General features: G+C 38.4%; 1 protein-coding gene across 1 annotated transcript; it reads right to left on the bottom strand.

Moving 5' to 3' along the window:
- Positions 1 to 8,938: 8,938 nt before the first annotated feature.
- On the bottom strand, positions 8,939 to 21,074 carry LOC118797706 (B-cell receptor CD22-like). Its single transcript, XM_036556975.1, has 5 exons — positions 21,004 to 21,074; positions 20,293 to 20,376; positions 12,025 to 12,330; positions 9,142 to 9,396; positions 8,939 to 8,943 (listed from the first exon to the last, which is right to left on the bottom strand). The coding sequence occupies exons 2-5, from the start codon at positions 20,354 to 20,356 to the stop codon at positions 8,939 to 8,941; spliced, it is 630 nt and encodes a 209-aa protein (XP_036412868.1). The 5' UTR covers positions 20,357 to 20,376; positions 21,004 to 21,074.
- Positions 21,075 to 21,987: the final 913 nt, after the last annotated feature.

The raw sequence follows: 21,987 nt of genomic DNA, 5'->3' as shown, positions 1-21,987 counted from the left end.
AGTATTATTATTAATGTTATTATTATGCCTTTTAGCACATATAAATATACATTTTCATAGTCAGGAGATCCATCCTTGTCATGAGTCATGCAGGCATCAACAGCAGAATCAGTATGGGCACTCTGTAAGAGGTCAGAGAGAGAAAAGAGGTCAGAGAGAGTGAGAAAGAGAAAGAAAGTAAACTAAAGACATAATGACTGGCAAATAACAGAGCTCAGTATGAAAATAAAGCTAGAGTATACCAACATTAAAGGGGAATTCTACTTTTTTTCTAAATATATGCATAACTAAGTCATTATGCGTTAATAACACATGATCAAACTCAGTAAGATTCATTTGATGTGAAATTCTCTGTTCTAGAGAAACTCACTGAGTCAGAATTGTTCAGTGGTGCTTATATAGAGGCATTAAACTCTGATGAGTTTAATGCTTCGAAAAGCTGCTTCACAGAAAGTTATTACATAAAATGTTTATGAATACACAGAAATTATGATTTCTGAAACACATTTTACAAAAGCTATAGAGATCATGTCAAATTGTTACAATTTTTATTTTTAGTGGTTCTCTGTAGATGATTAATAAATACTTAACAGAGTATCAGAAACACATGAACAACATATCAGTGAAGTAGCAGTAGTGCAGCATCTAAATGCATTGAGGTAAACAAAAGTGATGTTCTGTTGATAGATTACTTATATTAAGTAGATGTGTTGTTGATATGTTATATGTTAAGCAAAACTAACCTTACCCAGCCTTTCCCAAAACCTAAACCTAACCTTAATCCTAACCCTAACCTTAACCTCAACCTAAAACCTAATCCTAACCCTCACCCTGGCTTTAATCCTAACCCTAATCTTAATCCAAAACCTAATCCTAACTTTCACCCTGGCCCTTATTGTAACACTATTTTAACCTCAACCCAAAACCTAATCTCTAAACCTCACTCTTTCTCTGGCCCTAATCCTAACCTTAACCTTAACCCAAAACCAGTCCTAACCCTCACCCTGGCCCTAAACTTAGTCTAAACCTAATCGAGTCGGTGGAGCGTTTATTTAATCTTAAAAGGACCACTCAAAATGTGTTCACTGGGGGTTGTGGATAGTAAGTAAAATGCTGATAATTGTGTTATACATTTTCTCTAGAACAGAGCTTTTCACATCAAACCACTCTGAATGACTTTGCTTACATCTCAACCGCTAAATTATGCAGGACTTTTTAAAAAATAGAATAGAAAATAGAATAGAATTCCCTTAATATGTTACTTACAGCATACAATTCATCAAGATCACCAGGAACCACGTATGTGTCATCAGTAGTTTGGTTCGTGTCATGAAAGAATGAGCCTGTATCTTTAAGTCCTCCGTACGCACCTTCACCTGCAGCATGTTTGGTAAGAGCTGTGTTGTTGTCATCACGGGGCCTGGACAGAGCTACCTGTGTAAAAGAGCGGGAGGAAGCCATCATAATAATCACCATCTTATATATCTTCAGCTGATGTGTATTTTTGATGAGAAATCAAAAGATGAACTTTACTGTCTCCACAGATTATAACAGCTAAAGATATACACAGTCACTGAATGATCAACACTGAGAAATAATGAAATGTATCTGCTACCAAAACAGAAAATATGTTCAATAGCTTCATTATGAATGCAACAAGCTTCTCATACATAAGTGTTTTAAAGGTGTCATTGACGTACTGTTGATTTGAAATTAATTAAAGTGTCATTGAAGTTTGACTGAAGTGAGTTTTAATGCCACACACATTTTTCACACATATTAATTTCAAATCAAACAATAGAAAAGTTGTCCATATATGAATTTACAACTATAGATCATTACTGACCTAGAAATCTCATTTTGTAGAATGTGAATCACTTACAAGAGGTAGGGTCTGAACTCTATCATATTGTTTGGGGCCATGGCCACATGAGGTAGGATCATCAACAGTAGAAGGAAAATTCTAGGATTGAGTAAAAGAAATCATTGCTGTAAATTCAAACATTGTTAACTGATAAAGTCTAATTTGTTTTGGCAGGCAACTTTAAAAATGAAACTAGATCTGTACAAAACTTTTCTGCAGTTGCCTCCTCTTTAAATCACATTTTGACACAGATTTGTTATTTACTGACTCCTTAAACAGTCCACAACCTGTCAGCAGAGAATGTAAATGAAATGTAAATGTGTTTTCATAATGTAATTATGTGTCACGCCTTGTACGAACTCAAATGGACTCCATTTCCCAAGCTCCCTTGGGAGGTCACGTGACTATGAACTCGGAATCGGAGTCCGACGTGGACCTCTGACACATTCTCACACACCTGTCAGAGATCTCAGTCCCCTGAATATTAACTGGTTTCACCTGTGTGCCTAGGTCATATGTTTAGTTAGCGCAGTATATAAGCCCGGGCTTTAGCTAGTATTGGTGCAAGGTATTGCTTCCCTGAGAACATGCTAAGCATTATTTCTGGTTGCATGATTCTGTTTTTTGACCATTGCTTCGTTTTTGACTCTGCCTTTTGCCTGTCCCCTTTGGTACTGCTGCCTAGTATTTTGGATCTGTGTTTTGACTATTTTTGCCTGGCTTTTCGACCTCGTCTTTTGTCTTGCCCCATACTTTTGTTCACCTCGTGATATGATCACTTTCGTGATCTTTTTGCACTTCTTGGTTTTGACCCACGCCTGTGGGTTTAAGTGTTAATAAAACCAATCTTGTCAGTTTTATCTACATGCGTCTGGATTCTGCTGAATGGTTACACTATGAACACTACTGTTCAAAAGTTGGAATCATGAATTTATTTATTTTTAATAATATAAAATGAGTAAAGAGGTAAACAAATGATTCTAATATGTTAGTCAAACACAACTTCACAAAATGTTACTAAAAAAGTATATAGTATTACATAAACTTTGTAGGGAAATTTAAATAAATACATAAATAAATAAATAAACCTTAAGAAATGTTAGATGTGTCCAGAATGATGAACAAATTTGCATATGATTGAAAATAACAGCCTGAAGTTAAATTTGTGTCCATAATATCTTGCGTTTTACATCTTAAATAAATAAGTTAAAATTCCTATGAACAGATAATTACAGGATACTATTTATCCTTGAATACTATATGTAAAATATTGAAAAACAACTAAAATTATATTATTTTGTTTAAACTAGACTAATTTTCCCCTTACATATTGAGGACCCGCCCGTGGGCCCAAGTCATGTTCACTCCTGGCAATCTTTGTACAGGCTTCCAGATGTCCCCATGACCCCATCATCAGAACACCTCTATGGTAACTCCTGGTTCTACATGAAACATAATTATTATTACTGAAGTTCCAACATTTTCCTTGAGTATGGTTTTAGACGGCTCTATCCACGCCTTGCTGTTTCTACAGCAACCCTTCCTCCTTTGACCAACACAACATAATTAATCAGCCAATAATGACTTGAATCAGGTGTTTTAGATGCAGGGAAATGGGTCAGAATAGAGAACCCATGCTTTAGACTAAGGGCAATCAAACAATCCTCTGAAATCTAGAGGAGTGAGTAAAAACCATTAAGTACATTATGAGCCATAAATGCAGTACAGAGGTTATTTCACATGCTTACCTGAACTGTTCGTTTAGCCCGTCTGATCATCAGAAAGATAAAGCACACAGTGATCACAGTTCCAATACATGCTAGTCCCACAATCACAAAGACATTTGTGTAACTGCGAACTGGAAATCAGAAACACAAACCACATAAAACTTTTAATTTCTGACATTTCAGATGTACTGAACAGGGGCAAAGCATTCAGTGATTGGTGGCTCCAACTGAAGGTCCTGCAACAGACCTGCAATGGGCAAAGGTGGAGGTGTGGCAGGCAAAGAAGCTAAGCAGGAAGAACACCAACTGTATAACATATTAACATTTTTGAATGATCACTGATTATTATGCAAGTGCAGATGGCATCCAGGGAAGACTAGAGGACATCCAGGAAAGACCACTGAACAGCAGGAGAGACTGCATTAGGTATAGATGGTTAGTCATCCTACACACCCACTTCCCAAGCAGAAGAACCCTAGAGGCTGGGTGAAAATTGGGCCTACTAGGACTGACCAAATGGCTACAAACAAAATGGACAATGACAAAGAGAAATTCCTCCGGAACTGTTCTTGTGGGTGGCAGAGAGTGACATTGGTGAGAGGAAGGAAGGATGAAGTGTGGTAGGAAGCTTGACCAGTATATTCGCACTGCTTCAGCAAGTCAGATAAAAGCGACCCAAGGCCAAGCAGACACTATAGTGCAGCAGGTCCCAACAATGCTGGGAAGTCACCAGCAAAGCAAGCAGCCCTAGAGGTGGATTTCAGCGATTCCCTAGACCAACATACTAGCCACCCTTCAAACACACAACCAGCATAAACAACCACAATGGTGCAGCAAAATCAACTGACCATCCCATCAGAATGGCAACAGGCAGTTGGGGGTTTCATTCCCAAACTGTAGAAGGAAAGGTTTTCAAAATACACGCATCTACCTTCAGAAAGAGAGTTTGCCACCGAACACCTAGACAAAGATCAGGACTTCTGGAATAATGTACTCTGGACAGATGAATCCAAAGTTGAATTATTTGGACACAGTAACAGAAGACATGTTTGGCACAAACCAAACACAGCATCTAAGCACAAGAAGCTCATACCAACTGTGAAGGTGTGAAGGATGGCGGTGGAAATGTCATGGTTTGGGGCTACTTTGCTGCAGCAGGGTCTGGCAAGCTCTCCAATCCACTATAAATCCCTTATTGTATCAGAGGATACTTGAGGAAAATATGAGACCATCTGTCCAAAAACTGAAGCTGAAGTGGAGGTGAACCATGCAACATCACACTGACCCAAAACATTCCAGTAAATCAGAATGGCTCAAAAGAAAGAAAGTTCTGGATTGGCAAGTCAAAGCCTTGATCTTAAACCTATTAAAATGGGCTGTTCATGCAAAACCCTCAGGCATCGCACAGCTGAAAGAATTCTGCATGAAGCAGTGGGAAAAATTTTCACCCAGCCAATGTCAGAGACTGGTAGATGGTTATAAGAAATGTCTAATTGAGGTTAGTTCAGCCAAAGTGGGAAATACCAGCTATTAGGGCACAGGATGTCTTAACATCTTCCTTAGTAGCAATTGGCATCTGTTTCACTTTTTTATTAAATCAATCAATCAATCAACCATTATTTAAACTCGGAATACATCGAGGGAGACCCTCATTTACAATGTAGCCGAGTAATACAGGAATCAGGGATTGAGAGGTTGTGCAGTAAAAAAATAAATCAAATGCTATAATTAAGTAATAAAAAAAACATAAAAGTACAATTTAATAATAAGAAGGTACCAATAAACTGTTAAATCAATAAATGTTTAAAATTACAATATAACAACTTATCAAGTAACAGAGCAGATAAGGATAAAATAAATAAAAACATAAATTAATGAAATAAAAGAAATAGGTGTAAGACAATAAATTGGCAATAATAAAATACATTAAAAGAATAAAAAGAATGATACAAAGTAAAGAGATAAAAGTACAAAAGTAAAAAAGTAAAAGTAAAAAGTAAAAACAATAGCTAAGACATGGCTAAAACATACTAAAAGTCAAATTAATTGTCTTCCAGAATTTAGAGGCATTTATAGCTGAGTTTGTAAATATCTGGAGGTAGAATTCTGCTTTAGCTTTTCTGATGTAAGAAGTACAATGGTCTCTGTCACCATGTAGTCTAGCTAGGACCCATGCTTTATTTCTTGTATTGAGCAAGGAAGATATTTCTGAATTGAACCAGGGATTTAATCTATCTCTGATTCTCACGTTTTTATAGGGGGCATACTTATTTACCACTGACAGGAAAGTTTTGCAAAAATGGTCTAGCACTAAATCAATATCCAGGATCTCAAAAGTGTAGTGGATGTCGCTGAGCGCCAGATCATTTATAAAGGCTTGACCATTAAAATGTTTAAATTTCTTCTAACCACCATCTGAGAGCCTGACTTTTTTCAACTGGTGCTTCTACTGCATCCGATAGGGCAGTGGTCACTAAAACCAGGGTCAAAGACACCTATAGAAGTCAGTTTTTTCCGGTCTGTTGGATAAAATTAAGTCTATTAGTGTTGACTTGCTGGGATCATGGAAGTTAGGTCATGTTGGCTCTGTAATTAGTTGAGTTAGACATAGATTCCCACACACTTCCTTCAGGTGATCCGATGCATTATTTAACCAGTTTAAGTTTAAATCACCTAGGATTAGCATTTCTGAGATGATGTATGGATTTAAAAGCTCTGCTAAGTCATCAAGTGTGTGAGAGGATGCGGAAGGAGGTCTATAGATCCCAGCTACCACAAAACTGTTATTGTGTCCTATGCACACTTTTAGAATTTTTAGAATTCTGTCAAAACTAAAATATCAGGATCGTCTTGTGAAATCAAAATTTTCAAATTATCCAATTCACTGTGCTGACGAAGGCTTCAAAGTTTGAATTAATTATGCCCATGCCTTTTGTTGTAAGCATTTGTTTTGCGATCTGTGAGGTGTTTTGGGGATGGAGGGATGACATGGATGGCTTAATGCTGATAAGATTAGCTGGGTTAATAAAGTAGTTGTCTTTCTGCTTTATTCCCTTGTCTGAATGTCTAATCCTAGGTCGAGTGCTAATGACTACAGAGATAGCTGAATGATTATGTCCACATTTCTTAATAAAGCACTAACAATTTAATGGGGTGTCCTAATTTTTTCACATAACTGTATGGGTGATATCACTAGCATTCTGCAGACAGTTTCATGCTCAGCAAGGCTCCATGCCAACATGGGCAATGATGAAGATCAAGCCTTCAAAGTCATGTGGAGCCTTTCAGCTAGGAAAGGAGTGAGAAATGACAACATAGTGTTTGTCGCTGGAGGAGAGGCAACCTTCCACTTTGGAAGTGGAAGCCATCAGAAGGTTACACCGTAGAGAGGTCCTGGGAAGAAGGAAAAGTAGTCAGGCAAAACTGGGCTGGGGAGAACCAGTGCAGTTCTGGTCCAGAGCCACAAGGGAGCAGAAGAAGACTATGGTAATGGAGGAGGTCACACAGATGAAGAAGGAGCACTACCTTATCAAGGCAGCATCCCAGGGCCAGCAGGCAGCATGGATATGCTGGTAGGCTGTCACAAATAGGAGCATCAACTGGGCTAACATCTGTTGGACTCTGCAAGCACGGCTCAACTTCTTGATAAGGGCAACATCTGACACCCTGCGATGTTCCCAAAATGTTTCCCAATGGTCTGGTAGTGAGGACAAGTGCCCACTGTGCAGCAACAGCAATACAGGCCCCCACCACATCCTTTCAGGGCGCAAGTTTGCACTTGCACAGAGGTGCTTCAGGTGGCAGCATAACCAGATGTTGAGGAAGCTGGCAGAGCTGTTGGAGAAGGGTAGGATGGGGGGCAAACAACTTCTCAGTTCACCACAAATTTTTTTATGCATTTTTTCAAACCAGGAGAAAACAGACAGAAGACAGCATTAGTTAAGACAACGTCTCTGCTTGTTCCTGGAAAGGCATGGGAAATGCATGTCAACCTAGACAAGCAGAGATCACAAATCTTGCAGCCCTGTTAAGACAAGATGTTGTGAAGTCACAGCTGCCAAGAAGGTCCTTATTATTTAACTCATTATCCCTTGGGAGGAGGGGATACCAGCAGCACACGAGTTCAGGAGGCTCAAGTAGGCTGAACTAGCATCACAGTGCAATGAGGCTGGATGAACTGCAACCAGCCTCTTAGTGGAAGTTTGATGCAGGGGCTTGGTGGGCAAGTCAGCAGTCCTTCTCCACACTGCTAGTGGGACCGTAGCAAGCCTACAAACTAAAACCTGCAGATTCAGTGTCCACTGGTGGAGATGTGGCAGGCAAAGAAGCCAAGCAGGAAGAACATCTTCTGTACAACATTTTGAAGCTATGCAGCTGTTACAAATACTACAGTTATTCAGGCATTTAACTGAAATGACACATGCTTTATTAAAATTGAAAGACTAAAAACATAATTGACTGATACAAAACCTGGATGTAGAAATAAAGCTGCAGATGCCTTCTGTCTTCCAAGTTTATTCCAAGCTTCACAGTGATACCACCCTCTGTAATCAGCAGTGAGGCTGGTGATGCTGTAATTCTGTTCAGATCCTACAGGTGAAGTTCCACCTTCTTTAAACCAGGTGTAGTTCTTCACAGGTGGGTTTGCATCACTGCTGCAGGTCAGAGTCACTGAACTGCCCTCCACTATTTCACCAGAGGAGCTGATGGACACTGAAACACTCTTTGGGGGATCTGCAACAGATAAGAAGTATGAAAGAAAAATATATACACCGATCAGGCATAACATTATGAGAAGCTCCTTGTTTCTATGCTCATTGTCCATTTTATCAGCTCCACTTACTATACAGGTGCACTTTGTAGTTCTACAGTTACAGACTGTAGTCCATGTGTTTCTCTGAACACTTTGTTAGCCCCCTTTTACCCTGTTCTTCAGTGGTCAAGACCCCCATGGACCCTCACAGAGCAGGTACTATTTGGGTGGTGGATCATTCTCAGCACTGCAGTAACACTGATGTGGTGGTGGTGTGTTAGTGTGTGTTGTGCTGGTCTGAGTGGATCAGACACAGCAGTGCAAGGTAGGAGTGTCTAATAGAGTGGACAGTGCTGCAGCTGGAGCTGATAAAATGGACAATGAGTGTAAAAACAAGGAGGTGGTCATAATGTTACGCTTCATTGGTATATATATATATATACACATATATATATATATATATATATATATATATATATATATATACATATATATATATATATATAATAGCGTAAATCAGCCCATCAGTGTGCCCTTTAAATTGTGTGCCCTTTAAATTGGAGCACATTTCAGCCAGAGTTTGCAATTAAGCATTTAACCTAGAGTTCCAAATTGAGAACTGGGATTCAGATGCCCTGTTTTCGCTGGTCAGACCCAGTGTTCCAGTGTCCCAGTGTTCCATTATGTCTGCTGAACCAGTTACTACCAGACATCCTGCAGCTGACAATAGACCTTTGTAAAGGAGAATTGCTACAAAATACAGATTACACAACTGGAACAAGTAAACATGCACTTACACAAAACATCCAGAGTTAGAGCTGCAGAGTATTGCTCTCCATGTTCATTAATGCACTTGCACTTGTATTCTCCACTGTCCACAGAGCTGGCATTGGTAATTGTGTAGTTCTTTTCTTTTACTACTAATGTTGTTCCTTTAAACCAGTGACATTCCACAGGTGGGTTTCCATCACTGCTGCAGGTCAGAGTCACTGAACTGCCCTGCACTACTTCACCAGAAGGGTGGATGGACACGGAGACGCTCTTTGGACGGTCTGCCATCAGAAAGGGGAAAAGTTAATTTAAAACAAGAGAGAAAAAAACATACTAGCAATTTAAAACTGGCCAGAATTGGCATCCAGCTTGGGGCTCCTGAGTGGTGCAACCATCTAAGTAGCGTCTAAGCAAACTCATCAGGAGTTTGCGAGTTTGATCCTTGGTGATGTTACAGCCATCCATGGCCAGGAGTCCAAAAGAGCACAATAGGCCTCACTCTCTCTGGGTGGGTAGGGTGGCCCCCCTATCTCTCCTATCACACACTGCGATGCTAGTCAGCGCAGGCGTCTGTTAGCTGATGTAACAGAAGTGGTAGTTGATGTTTTCCTCTAAGCACATTCAGCTCTGAGTGAAGTGGCAGTTTAAAAAGATGTGGCGGCATTTCACAGATCTCAGAGTAAGGCTGGTGATATTGTGTGACTGGGGGGGTCCTAACTAGTGGGTGGAATGGGATATGACCAAAATTGGGGAGAAAATTGGGCATTATTGCCTAGATCCACAGCACCACTAAGGTTACACGACAACATGGTCCTTCCCTGTACAGCTAAGTGAGGGATCAAGTGTAGATCTTCACAGTTGGGTTTGCATCACTGCGGAAGGTCAGAGTCGCTAAACTGCCCTCCATTATTTCACCAGAGGAACAGATGCACACTGAAGTGTTTGAGAACTTTATTTGGTCATGCATTAAATTGTTCGTGGTTTCACTATATGAAATGTTTTCAAGTGTTGACCTCTACAACTCTACAACTGTTTTAACTCTTTGAGTGCACATGATAAATGGATATGATTTGAACAAGAATTCATATGAGTGCCTTTTTAAATGTGCAGCACTTCTTATGCAATGTCTTATGCAGCCATGAAATGAATGCTTTTTCACAGTAAAAAGAATGGAAATTCCACCTGTTTTGGAAGTTCCTCAGTTTGAATATGTATTATCTTTAATAGCATTAATGAAACATGTTACAATGGAAATGTGTATAATTTCACCTCTTAAAATTCCAGGTCTATTACATACTAAGGCTTATTATTTATTAACTACAGGAACTGTAATGTAAACTAATGGAGCTATACTTAGGTTATAGAAGTATGTAATAAAACCCACTTCTAGTTAAAAAAAAAAAACTTTAAATGGTTTTTCGTGTCAGTAGATATTTGAGCAAGTCGCCATTTATAAAAAATGTTTTATTGTGTTTAAATGCTATTTTTGTGTGTCAGTTGTACCAGATGTATTGCTGTTCGTTTTGGAGAGGTGTGAATTGTTTTTCACAGGAGGGGTTGTCACCCCTCCCCTTTCATCTCGCATTGCTCGCAGAGTCACAACATTTCACACACAGACAGCCAACCATGCCCTAGTTAATCTGATAACAGACTTACAATAACAAATTTTATTTGACTCTAATAATTAAAAATAGACTAGTCTATTTCCATTTTGTGGAGTGGTTATTAGTGGCTTAGGGGGTCATCAAGTTTGGACAGAAAAAATATCAAGATGTTCAAAAGGTATTATCCTGTCTAAAGTAGGCTGATGGGAAAAGCTGAGGCCAGCAGAGAATCATGAACTGATGAGCGTCACTTTGTTGCCAAATTTAAGCACTCATCATTGAAAGGAGGTAAACTTTCATGGCAGCTGTTTAGTGACATGGAAAACATCAGGTCAACAAGCGTAACCATCATTCATCGAGCCTGTGGAGATGACCAGCAGCTGACTAGCACCATTGGGGTTATTTGAGATGTCACACACTGCATGTCATTAAGTGTTATAATAGTTATATAAAGCATGTATCTTAACATCTGTCCTAAAATGTGCTAAGTAGAATACACTACAACTCTGCTTAAGCTGGACCTACAATACACAATTTTTTTTCCTGATTTTAACTCTGACTTGCCCCTTGCAACAAATGTTCACAGTCTGAAATGATTTTCCAGGTCGGGAGCTCAATCAGAAATGGCTGGTGGCGTGGATGATCTATTAGAGAAATGAGTGAATCTTTAGCCTCTGATCGAACTCTGAAGTGATCAGTGTGCACTTGTGCTACACATAAAAGGACAAACAGGTCCATTCTGGGAAGTTTAGCTCTGTTTGTGTCGTGTGATATTTGAGGAGATTTGGTAGTTTGAGTTTTTTTTATTTTTAGCCCAAACTTGTCACGTTTGTTATACTACCTCTTTGCCCGCTCGTCTACTGTGAGTGCCCTCATGAAAAAAGACAAGACATTCTGTGACAAACGGACATTAAGTTTGTGATGCTGTCTGTTTTAGAAATCTGTTCAGATTTTAAAAGTCATGTAGTGGATGCCCAGCCTGTGACAAACTGCAACAACTTCAAAAATTATACCATCTGTCATGGAAATTGGGTAATGGCACTGATATTTTACTTTTACTACTTGACATAAACTGTCATGACAACTCAAGACAGCAAATAACATTTGCTAAGACATGTTTAAGCCAACATTATGTCAGTCTTAGTAAGGTTCAGTTTAAAAAAAGTTCCCCAGTACTGCTTGCACATTAATGATCTTTGGCACCTCATGGTAAGTTCATTTAAAGTCTATGATTAGATGAAGAAAGTAAGAAAGTGAGAATGTGTCCTCCTCATTAAGGACAAAAAAAAGCACAAAAATACTCACATCTGACTCTGAGGTTGTGAGCAGTAGAGTGGAGATGCTGATATCCTCTTACAGCACAGCTATAACTGCCTGCATCCTGACTGCTGACTGTCTGCAGGTGGAGCTGGTTGTTCTTGATGGTCTTTGTGGTTAAAGGACGTCCATTTTTGTACCAGATGAATGTTGGTTCAGTCAGATTGCAGGTGGTTTTACATGTCAGATCTGCTGTTTCTCCCTCTCTCACTTCTTCAGGAGCTTCCACATGGAGGCACATGAGATTGGCTGTAGTTTCTTCTACCATTTTCCCAGGAATATTTACTTGGAGTTCTGGGAACAAGAAAAAGACTTCCTCTTAAAATTTTCTGCATGCTTCAAATTAAAAGCAAATCATATTTCCAACCAGTCTTACAACATGTTCTAGATTCTACTGAATGTTGCCACTTAACACTGAATCAGTGCTTGAGTGGATTTTAGCAAGACATTTGTCTGGGTTTTATTTAAAAAATGACTTCCTTTCAACTTAAATATGAAACTTTGTCTCCTTTAAACATAAAGTTCTCTGCATACCCACCATACTCCAAGTAAAACATCTAATAAAATACAAATCCAGTTCCAAAAATGTTAGGACAGTATATGAAATAAAATCAGTTAGCAGAAATTAATAAATTCTGTTTTAGCTGTACTAAATTGAAAACAGTACTAAAGAAAAAAGATTTTTTATTGTTCTTTTTATCATTAAATATATGCTAATTCCAAATATGATGCCTGCACAACATCCAAAGGAACTGGGAAAGAAGCATGTTCACCACTATGTTACATTTTTTTTTTCCATTAACAGTATTTAATAAATGTGTGGGGACTGAAAACACAAATGATACAGTTTTGAAGGCAGAATTTTTGTCATTCTTCAGTTACACAAGTCTTCAGCTGAGGCCTTCTTTGCAATATTTTTGCACTTTACAATATGCCACATGTATTCACTAGGACATAGGCAGGCCAGTCTAGCACCTGCATTCTCTAATTCTGCAGCGATGCTGTGGTAACACATGCAGAATGTTTCTTGGCATTGTCTGGGCATGGACGTTCCTTAAAAAGACGGCATCTAAAAGGCAGCATATGTTGCACCAAAATATGAATCTCCTGTGCTTTACAAATGTATTCAACCCTCTTAAAAATCATTGAATTTGTCTGGATTATACATGACACTTGTTTTTTGCTGTGTTATATTTTATTCCAAAAGATCCTAAATTAATTAATTAAAAATGGCAGTGTATATATATATATATATATATATATATATATATATATATATATATATATATATATAAAGAAAATATTCTGTGACAAAATGTACTAACTGAAAAGCTTTTTGCACATATATTCAACCCCATCTGCTTTGGAAGCTACTGGTTTACATAAATGACATATACTGCCCTAATTAGGATGCAATTGGCTTAACATTGTATTCTCATTATTGCAAACTATATTTCTTTTTTTAAAAAAGTTCACCTCCTCTGGTTAAAAGACCACCTTAATTCACCATTGGTTAGACTATGAATCTGAAAGAAGACTATAAAAAAATGAAGGGCAAAAAGCATTCTAAGTAAATTAGGGGATAAAGCTATACAAAATACACAAATTAGGCAAAGGCTACAAAATAATATCCAAGTGTTGGCTCTCCTAGTGAGTACTGTTGCATAAATTGTGAGGAAACGGAAGGTGCATACAATCCATGCACTGCCTTGACAAGGCTGTCCCTCAAGATTGATTGTTACAGCATGAAGGGGAGTGGTGAGGGAAAGCAGAGTGAGGCCAACAATCACTCTGAAAAAGCTACAGAGTTCAGAGGCTGAGAATGAATGTACAACAGGCAACAATGTCAATAGCTCTGCATACAACTGGCCTATAAAGAAGCCATTACTAAAGAAAAAGCACATCAAAGCACATTGTTTACCAAAAAGCATCAGATTGACCCAACCAAATTAAAATAAATAAATAATAAAAAAATCAGCTGAATCTGATGTCTTTGAAGGTTGGCTGAATATATATATATTTTTTTTTTTTCTGCTGAGGCCAGTGCAAGGGAAGAATGCCTGAGGCAGAGGCAAGCCAAGAGAAGAGGGCTGCATGCTAGGCTAAAGATTAGTGCTACCTCACTGCTTGCCAATGTCCACTCTTCTGAAAACAAGCTGGATAAACTCAGAGTCAGACTAACATCAGAGTGCGAAACAATGGACTGATGTGCTCTTATATTTATGGAGACTTGGTTATTGGGTAACATTCCAGACACAGCAGTCCAGCTCCAAACACACTCTCTATGAACACTGTCTATGAAGCAGACCACACAGCAGTGTGCAGGATCAACCAGTGAGGCGCATGGATATTCAAATTGTACACAAACAGTGTTCATCTGATGTTAAAGTTGTTAAATGCAACGTTAACGTTGTTGAAATGCAAACCAAGATAGTTCTCATCTGTTTCGAGTCTCACTACCTACATTTCATCACAAGCTAACTCTTAAGGCTAGTGTACACACATTGTGCAGTGTCCAATAATTGGAAATAATTGTTTTTAATGGAGGTATGCACTCCTGACACTGCCTCAAAGCAACGAGACAAGTCAACTGTGATGCTCAGTTCCTCTGCACATCACAGCGCTCAGCATTTTGCTGTTACAAAATGTTCTTCAAGGGTTCTTTAGTAAAGACAGTGGTTTTATATAGAACCATGGATACTCAAAGAACCATTTGCATGCAAGCTTGTCAAACTTGTAACAATAGAAGAACCTTACCCAAAAAGGTTCTGTACAGAACCATATACAACACGTTCTCTATCAATCTGAAGAAGTATTTTACCATGCAAAGAATACTTTAGTCATGCAAATGGTTCTTTGAATGTTCTTGGTTCTATATATAATCTTTGTCTTTACTAAAAAAAACCCTTGAAAAATGAACTTTTTTTAAGAGTGTGGCCTTTTCCACCTTGTACATTTCAGCTGCAAAACTGGCAGTTTGTGAAGAGGTAATAAAATTGATGCCAAGTGTGATTAATGATGTTGAAAATTTTAGTTCATAAATCTATACCAGTAAAGTCTAAAAATGAACTTGAACAAATAATGGCACCCCATTCCAGCAACTCTCTGAAACATGAGATGCTATATGGAACAGAGCAGCTTGATGCATCTGCTACGTGGTGGCCTTTAGTCACGCTTCCTGGTTCTCAGTCAGACACTTGTACCATCAAGAACTCCATTTCCCAGAATCCCTCTTTCAATCATGGGACTTCTTCAACCAATCACAAACCACCCAGCAGATCACAGACACCGGAATTCTAATCACCACCACCCATTGAACTCAGTACATATACTAATCTGTTTGGTTCATGTCTTTGTGAAGTATTGCCATTGTCTCGTCAGTGCATACCAAGTCGTTTATTTTCCTGATTGCTGTTCCATGTTCAACCTTGCTTTGTTTTCTCCCATTACCGATTCTCACTCCTGTTTTTGGCTTTGTTGTTTTGTGTATGATTCTTCTATGGTTACAACCCTTGTCTGTTTTTTCGACTCCGCTTTCGCCTACTCCTATGTATTGTATCAGGCTATTCTGGATATTGACTAGGTCTGGTGTTAAGCCTGTTCATCTCCATAGTAGTCAATGCAATTTAAGGACAGTTCAACTCAAACTTTACCAATTTATGAAATCTAACTCAAGAGAGAATGTGCATTGCCCTGGTAAGAGTGGATCAGATACAGAAGTGTTACTCGAGTCTTCCTCAGACAACTGGGATGTTTTCACCACAACTTGCAGGTAGAGCCTTCTGTTCTGAAGCTGTGGAGTTGCCATACCAGACTGTGATGCAGCTGGTGAAGATGCTCATCACTGCAGACCTGCAGAGGAAGTTTCAGAGGACCTAGTTTGGGAGGTTGACTCTCCTCAGCCACCTGAAAAAATGAAGGCATTGTTGGGTGTTTTTTGATGAGGTGTAATGTGTTGACTAACCCAGTGAGGTCCTCAGCTGTATATACTCTAAGGAATTTAAAGCAGTTCACTTTTTCCACCATTGTCCCTTTAATGTTCAGAGGTGTGTGCACTCTGCTCCACTTCCTGAAATTAACAATCAGCTACTTGGCTTTGCTTACATTGATGGAGAGACTGTTCTTGGTTTACCACTCTGTAAGAAGTTTCACCTCCACTCTCTACTCCTCCACGTTATTATTAATGAGGTCCACTACTGTTGTATTGTCAGCAAATTTCATAATGGTGTTGGAGTTGTGCTTAGCAATGCAGTCATGGGTATACAGGGTGTAGATCATGGGTGTTAAGACACAGCTTTGTGGACAGCCTGTGCTGAGAGTGAGAGTGGGAGAAGTGTGGTCAACCATTCTAACAGTCTGAGGCCTGCCCATGAGGAAATCCAGAATCCACCTGCAGATTGTGTGACTTACTCCTAGGGTCTTGGGCATGGAGACCAGTTTAGAGGGAATAATTGTGTAAAATGCTGAACTGAAATCACTGAACCAGCATTGTTATGTATGTGTTCTTGTTCTCCAGAGGGATGCAACATGCATTACCAGGGATATTGTGTCTTCAGGCGGGCTGTTCACATGGTAAGCAAATTGAGTTCCGGGATGCAATTCTTAACACGAGTCAGGACTAAGGAAATACTGTGGTTGACTCCAAGTCTCCAGGGTGAACACTGGGTAGCGCAGTGGAGTCCTGGTGGAGGCTAAGTGTTTTGCACTGGTTTCCAAAATCCAGTAAAGTCTGTCAATTGTCGACAAGGTGTAGTTTGCTCATGTTGGGCTCACAGCAAAAATAGATAAAATACACAAGTAAATAACAGAAAATTGCTCATTAGTAGGAGAGGTAGCCCAGCTGCTGATATCTCTGGTGCTGCTGGAAATGTAAAGAGACTGGAGCACACATGGGAAGGGATCTGAGACCAATTTCTCCATACAGAATCTCTCCAGGTCCTGCAGATTCCAAGGTCCATGTTTATGGACTCTCCTTTTCAGCTTATCCTACAGGTTTTCTGAGGGGTTTATGTCAGGGACAAAGTAGATGTTGATACAAAAGAAATGCAGAGGACAACTTTCATGCAGTCAGCAAGGAAAACACGTGTTTCCTGTACAACTTCCTCTTTGCCGCTTGCAGTATGAAACAAACCATTAGATGGCAATAAAGTTTCAATTACAAATCCAGCACACATAGTGATGGATGACTAAGGCTGCGTCCAAAGCTGTATACTACCATACTATGTCAAAAATAATACACCACCAATAGAAGTACATCTCGTTTTGCTCATGTTTACCAGGTTGCTTCATTATTTGTAGAGGGCACTGTTGTCAACAATTAATGCAAAGTGTTGCCATCCTAAACAACTGTTCTGAAAGCAGAGTCAAAATATTTCTCAAGAACCTAAGAGGGAAACGTGGAAAGCATTTTCTGCTGTCCTCTGAAATATAATTGGCGAGTGCATTGATCTGGCCCAATTGGAGCTCAGAGTTGCTCTGTGTTCCATCCCATAACAATGCTGTCATTACAGTATTAACAACAGTGGCCTGACCAGAAAGTTAGTCTAAAAAATAGGGCAGAATTAGATTTAAAGTGCCCCTGAGGTTTGAATTTATGTAAAATAATAGCTTTGTTCTTGTAAGTTATTTTATCTACCTTATTTCATTTACAGTATTCGAGTTAAATCTGAGAAAATTGCTTAGTATCTCATGCAATTTTTTTAGGTTTAACTGATGACCTAAAAAACAGTGTATTGACCTATACAGACATATGCAATGTTTGATGTTTGTTTATATATATATATATATATATATATTAACTGTTGATTTACTAAGTGAAAACATACTTTAGTGTGGTATATATTGGGAAAAAATTTGCACAGGCTGCATTTTTCCAATTGTGTATTAAACTGTGCAGAAGTATGGCTGTCAGTTATCAGAGAGCAGTAGAAGAGCCCCGACACTGGAGACATTTAAAATCCAGACTGAAAACGTTCCTATTTGAGCAGCTTCCCGCTCAGTTTAAAACACTCGTTAGCTTTTATAGCCTCTTTTCCTCTGTAACAGCACTTTATCATCCTAACTTAATTTTTGATCAGATTTTTAATTTAATGTTTAATTTCTTCTGTTTGTCAGGGCCAACACCATGTTGTATTGCTGCCAGAGGGACACAGGGAATAGCCAACCAGTGTCAGGAGGCACTGCAAGACCAGATTCTCAAAATTTCTGCATAATTAAATGGTTAACAAGTAAGTCATTCAGAGTGGTTTGAAGTATAAAGCTTACAGAGAAAATTACAGAGTCAGAATTGTCTTTAGTGGTGCTGAGAGCTTAATTACTCTTAACACACAAAGTGATTACACAAAATGGTTATGGATATGCTGCCTGGTGGCTGAGACATTATTTCATGATAGTTTTGTGATAAAATTATGGCCTAAAATGTCTTGTTAATTGATTTATTTTAATTTATTCATTGTGAAGGGGTACATGAAGGGGGTTGTTAAGCAAAATAGTCCCCCCCCAAAACTTATTTTTTGGACAGTAAATAAAGCGACTATATTTGTGTTGTAGACATTGTCACCCCTGGTTTTTATGACCAGAAAAGAAATCTGAGTCTGTAACTTTCTCTACAACAGTTTTAGATCAAACCACACTAAATAACTTTATTTCCATCACAATGATGGATTTATGCAAACATTTTGGAATTCCTCTTCAAGGAGAGCTCTCCCTGCACCTTGTGCTCATCCTCTCCCGTCTCACCTCTGGTATACCATTAGTTTCTTTTAAGTTTGTTTCGGGAGTCAGTTTTTGGCTCTGCATTTGGCTCTAAATCGGCTACTTGCTGGTGGCTTGCCCAATAAACTTGCCTTTCAACCCCAGAGTCAGGGATTCAAAAGCAGACATGTAGTGGCCAACCCATCACAATCTTTTAAATCTATATTTATATTTAAATAATACCTTTTTTTCTTAACATTTTAAATTAAAACTTTTTTTTAATGAGTTATTAATTAGTGAATTTTAATCCAGAAGCAGTAAACACATTACATGCAGTGTACTCCTGTGTGGTCTTTAAACCGTACACAAAATTTCAGTTATAAACTTTGCTATAAACTAAACTTTGCCCTCTGAACTACGAGGAAAAGGGTCTTCCTGATTGTTGCCAGTCTGAAGTTCAAAAGACCGCATCGCTGTCCAAAGAAAAAAAAAATATTTATCTCCATTTTTCTGATTTTTACTTTACTACATCATTTGAGCATGGCAGCAGGGTGTGACAATTTCATAATGACTGGACCAACAGAAATGCTTGGAATAGAAGTTCTTAACATTAACTCACAAAAATGTGTCCTCTTCTGTGAAGTTACTATTTGTTACTACTATATGCTGCCATCAAGACAACATCTTTTTCAGGGATATCCCTGCTTGTTTCAGCAAGACAATGCCAAACCACATTCTGCACGTTACAACAGTCTGACTTCTAGACTGGCTGCCTGCAGTCCAGATGTGCCCCAACTGAAACTGTGGCACATTATGAAGCACAATACATGACATTTTGACAACTATGATTATTGTTGTCCTCAGCTGCCAAACAATTACTGAACACTGTTAAAAGGAAAGGTGAGGTAACACAGTGGTAAACATGCCCCTGTCCCAATTTTTTGGAATATGTTGCATGTATCAAAAATAGAATATGCTTACATATAGAAAAACAATTACTTTAACTGGTTGAAACATTAAATTGTCTTAAGACAAGTTTTCAATCGCATATAAAATCTTATAAGAGATGCTTTCTTTAATAAACAAAATGGTTTTACATAGAACCATGAACACTCTATGATGGTTCTATATAGCACCACAATAGGTTCTGCTATTGTTACAAACTTGACATCATAACAATAGCAGGACCCTTTTTGGAGCTATATAGAACTATTTTCAAAAAGGTTCTATACAGACACACATACAGTGCATTCTCCATCAATCTGAAGAACAATTTCACCATTCAAAGAACCCTTTAAGCATGCAAATGGTTTTTTGAGTGTTCATGGTTCTATATAGAACCATTTTCTTTATTAAAGAACCCTTGAAGGAAGAATGTAGGTCAAAAAGAATTCGCAAATCATTGCTGTTTAATTTCCTACTGTCCCAGGTTTATTGGAATTAAGTTTATACCACATCTGAATCAGTAAGCAAAATTCCAGATGAGGTACTATTTGTCCGTTTGAATTCTTGTGATATAATGTATAGGAGTCTGTTCACAGAGTAGGAGGAGCATTCACTAACCTGATGTGAGCAGAATGAGGAAAAGGAGGTGGTGAGACAGAATGGACGCCATCTTTATTGACATCTCACCAGTTTATATGCCACCTAGAGACACCGATTCAATTGCCAAAAATAATGAGTTTTCTGTCAGCTGAATCACAAAATCACAATTTATCATCTGATGCAAATATGAAACGCAAACATCCAGCACAGAAACAGTCCTATGCAAAAGCCTCAGGCAGTCATTAAAATAGTATGAAGCTTTTTTCTCAGCAGTGTTTTCGCATGGAGGAACTGTATATAACATTGAATAATATAAATGCACATAGTAAAAAAAAATAATGTTTTCTTAATATTACTATTAGTATTCTTAGGTTATAGAAGTGGGTAATAAAACTTTGGGCACATCGGTGGGCCCTGACCATTTAAGAGGTTAATTTAATTTGAAGTATTGATCCAATAAACTAGGTAGTCTCTTTTAAATTCATGCACACTAATTTGGAAATGATTAAGCCAACAAGTCGACACTTTTTGACACACAACAACAGTCGACACAAGTCGATAATGTATGATGAAGATAACAGAAAAGTTCAAACACTCTATGAATTCATGCATAAGGATATTACTTGTTTATAACATTCAATGATATTTGTTTAGTTTTATAAAGAATGTCTTAATGTAATTTTAACTGATTTCAAAAAATGAATCAAAAAGAATTTCCCAGACCCTTACCTCTACTGTACTTGTCCACTGTCAGAGTTTAGAAGTTATGTCTGAGGATGTGGTTAGCACTATTAACATACCCCCCAGTTCCTGGTTCTTTTTCTGTATCTGTATATCCTGAGTTTGGGGACTGGTCGGTAGCCAAAAGACTTTGACCTGCGTTGCTAAACACATAAGGCAAAATTATTCTCTGCTGTTTGGACAGTGTGAGAAAGTCATTTTAAGGCAGGAAGTGGTCAAAAAACCCATATGGTTACCTTGCACATACTCATCAGCTAATGTCAGGCCAAAGGGCAGTTTATGCTCTTTGGCATCACTATGTTAGAGGCAATGCAGAACAATGGCAGTCCTTGTACTGGCCACCAGAGGTCCCCATCATCAGAATTCTGCTATGGTAACTTCTGGTCATCCCCCTGCTGGCCATTCTAACCTAATTACCTGCCATTTAGCAGCACTCTCTATCCTCCTGGTGGTTTCTTTGTCTGGTGTGTATCATTATGTTTGATCAATGCCTGCTGCAGTCTTTTTTTTTCATTTTGGACTAGTCAACTGAACTGAATTTATTTTTATATCATATTTATTATTACTAATCAGAGGGGGGTCATTACTACTGACAGTGAGTTACATGTACTTATTAGTGCAAATTCAAAGGAAAAGAATCTATAACTTTTAGGGCAACACTTTCCTTGATCCCCGCTACATAACAGTGATATAACTATTCTATATACACATCATGGCAGATATCATATGCTATCATTACATATTTTGTTCAGTTATATAACCGTGTTATGTCACCATTACTGGAAATTGTTATGATCTCATAATGTTTGATGTCATCATGATTTATTTTGCATGCTAATTTATTGCCATGAACTCCAGTTAGCCATCATGTCATCTGTAATCACAGTCCCCAGTAATGGTAACAGGACAGTTATATTACTGAACATAATCGTTCATGACAACTCATGACAGAATTTGAAACATGCTGTGACA

This window comes from Colossoma macropomum, unplaced genomic scaffold (assembly GCF_904425465.1).
Source record: "Colossoma macropomum unplaced genomic scaffold, Colossoma_macropomum, whole genome shotgun sequence".
Lineage (NCBI taxonomy): Eukaryota > Metazoa > Chordata > Actinopteri > Characiformes > Serrasalmidae > Colossoma > Colossoma macropomum.
This window is presented reverse-complemented; position numbering and strand designations above follow the sequence as displayed.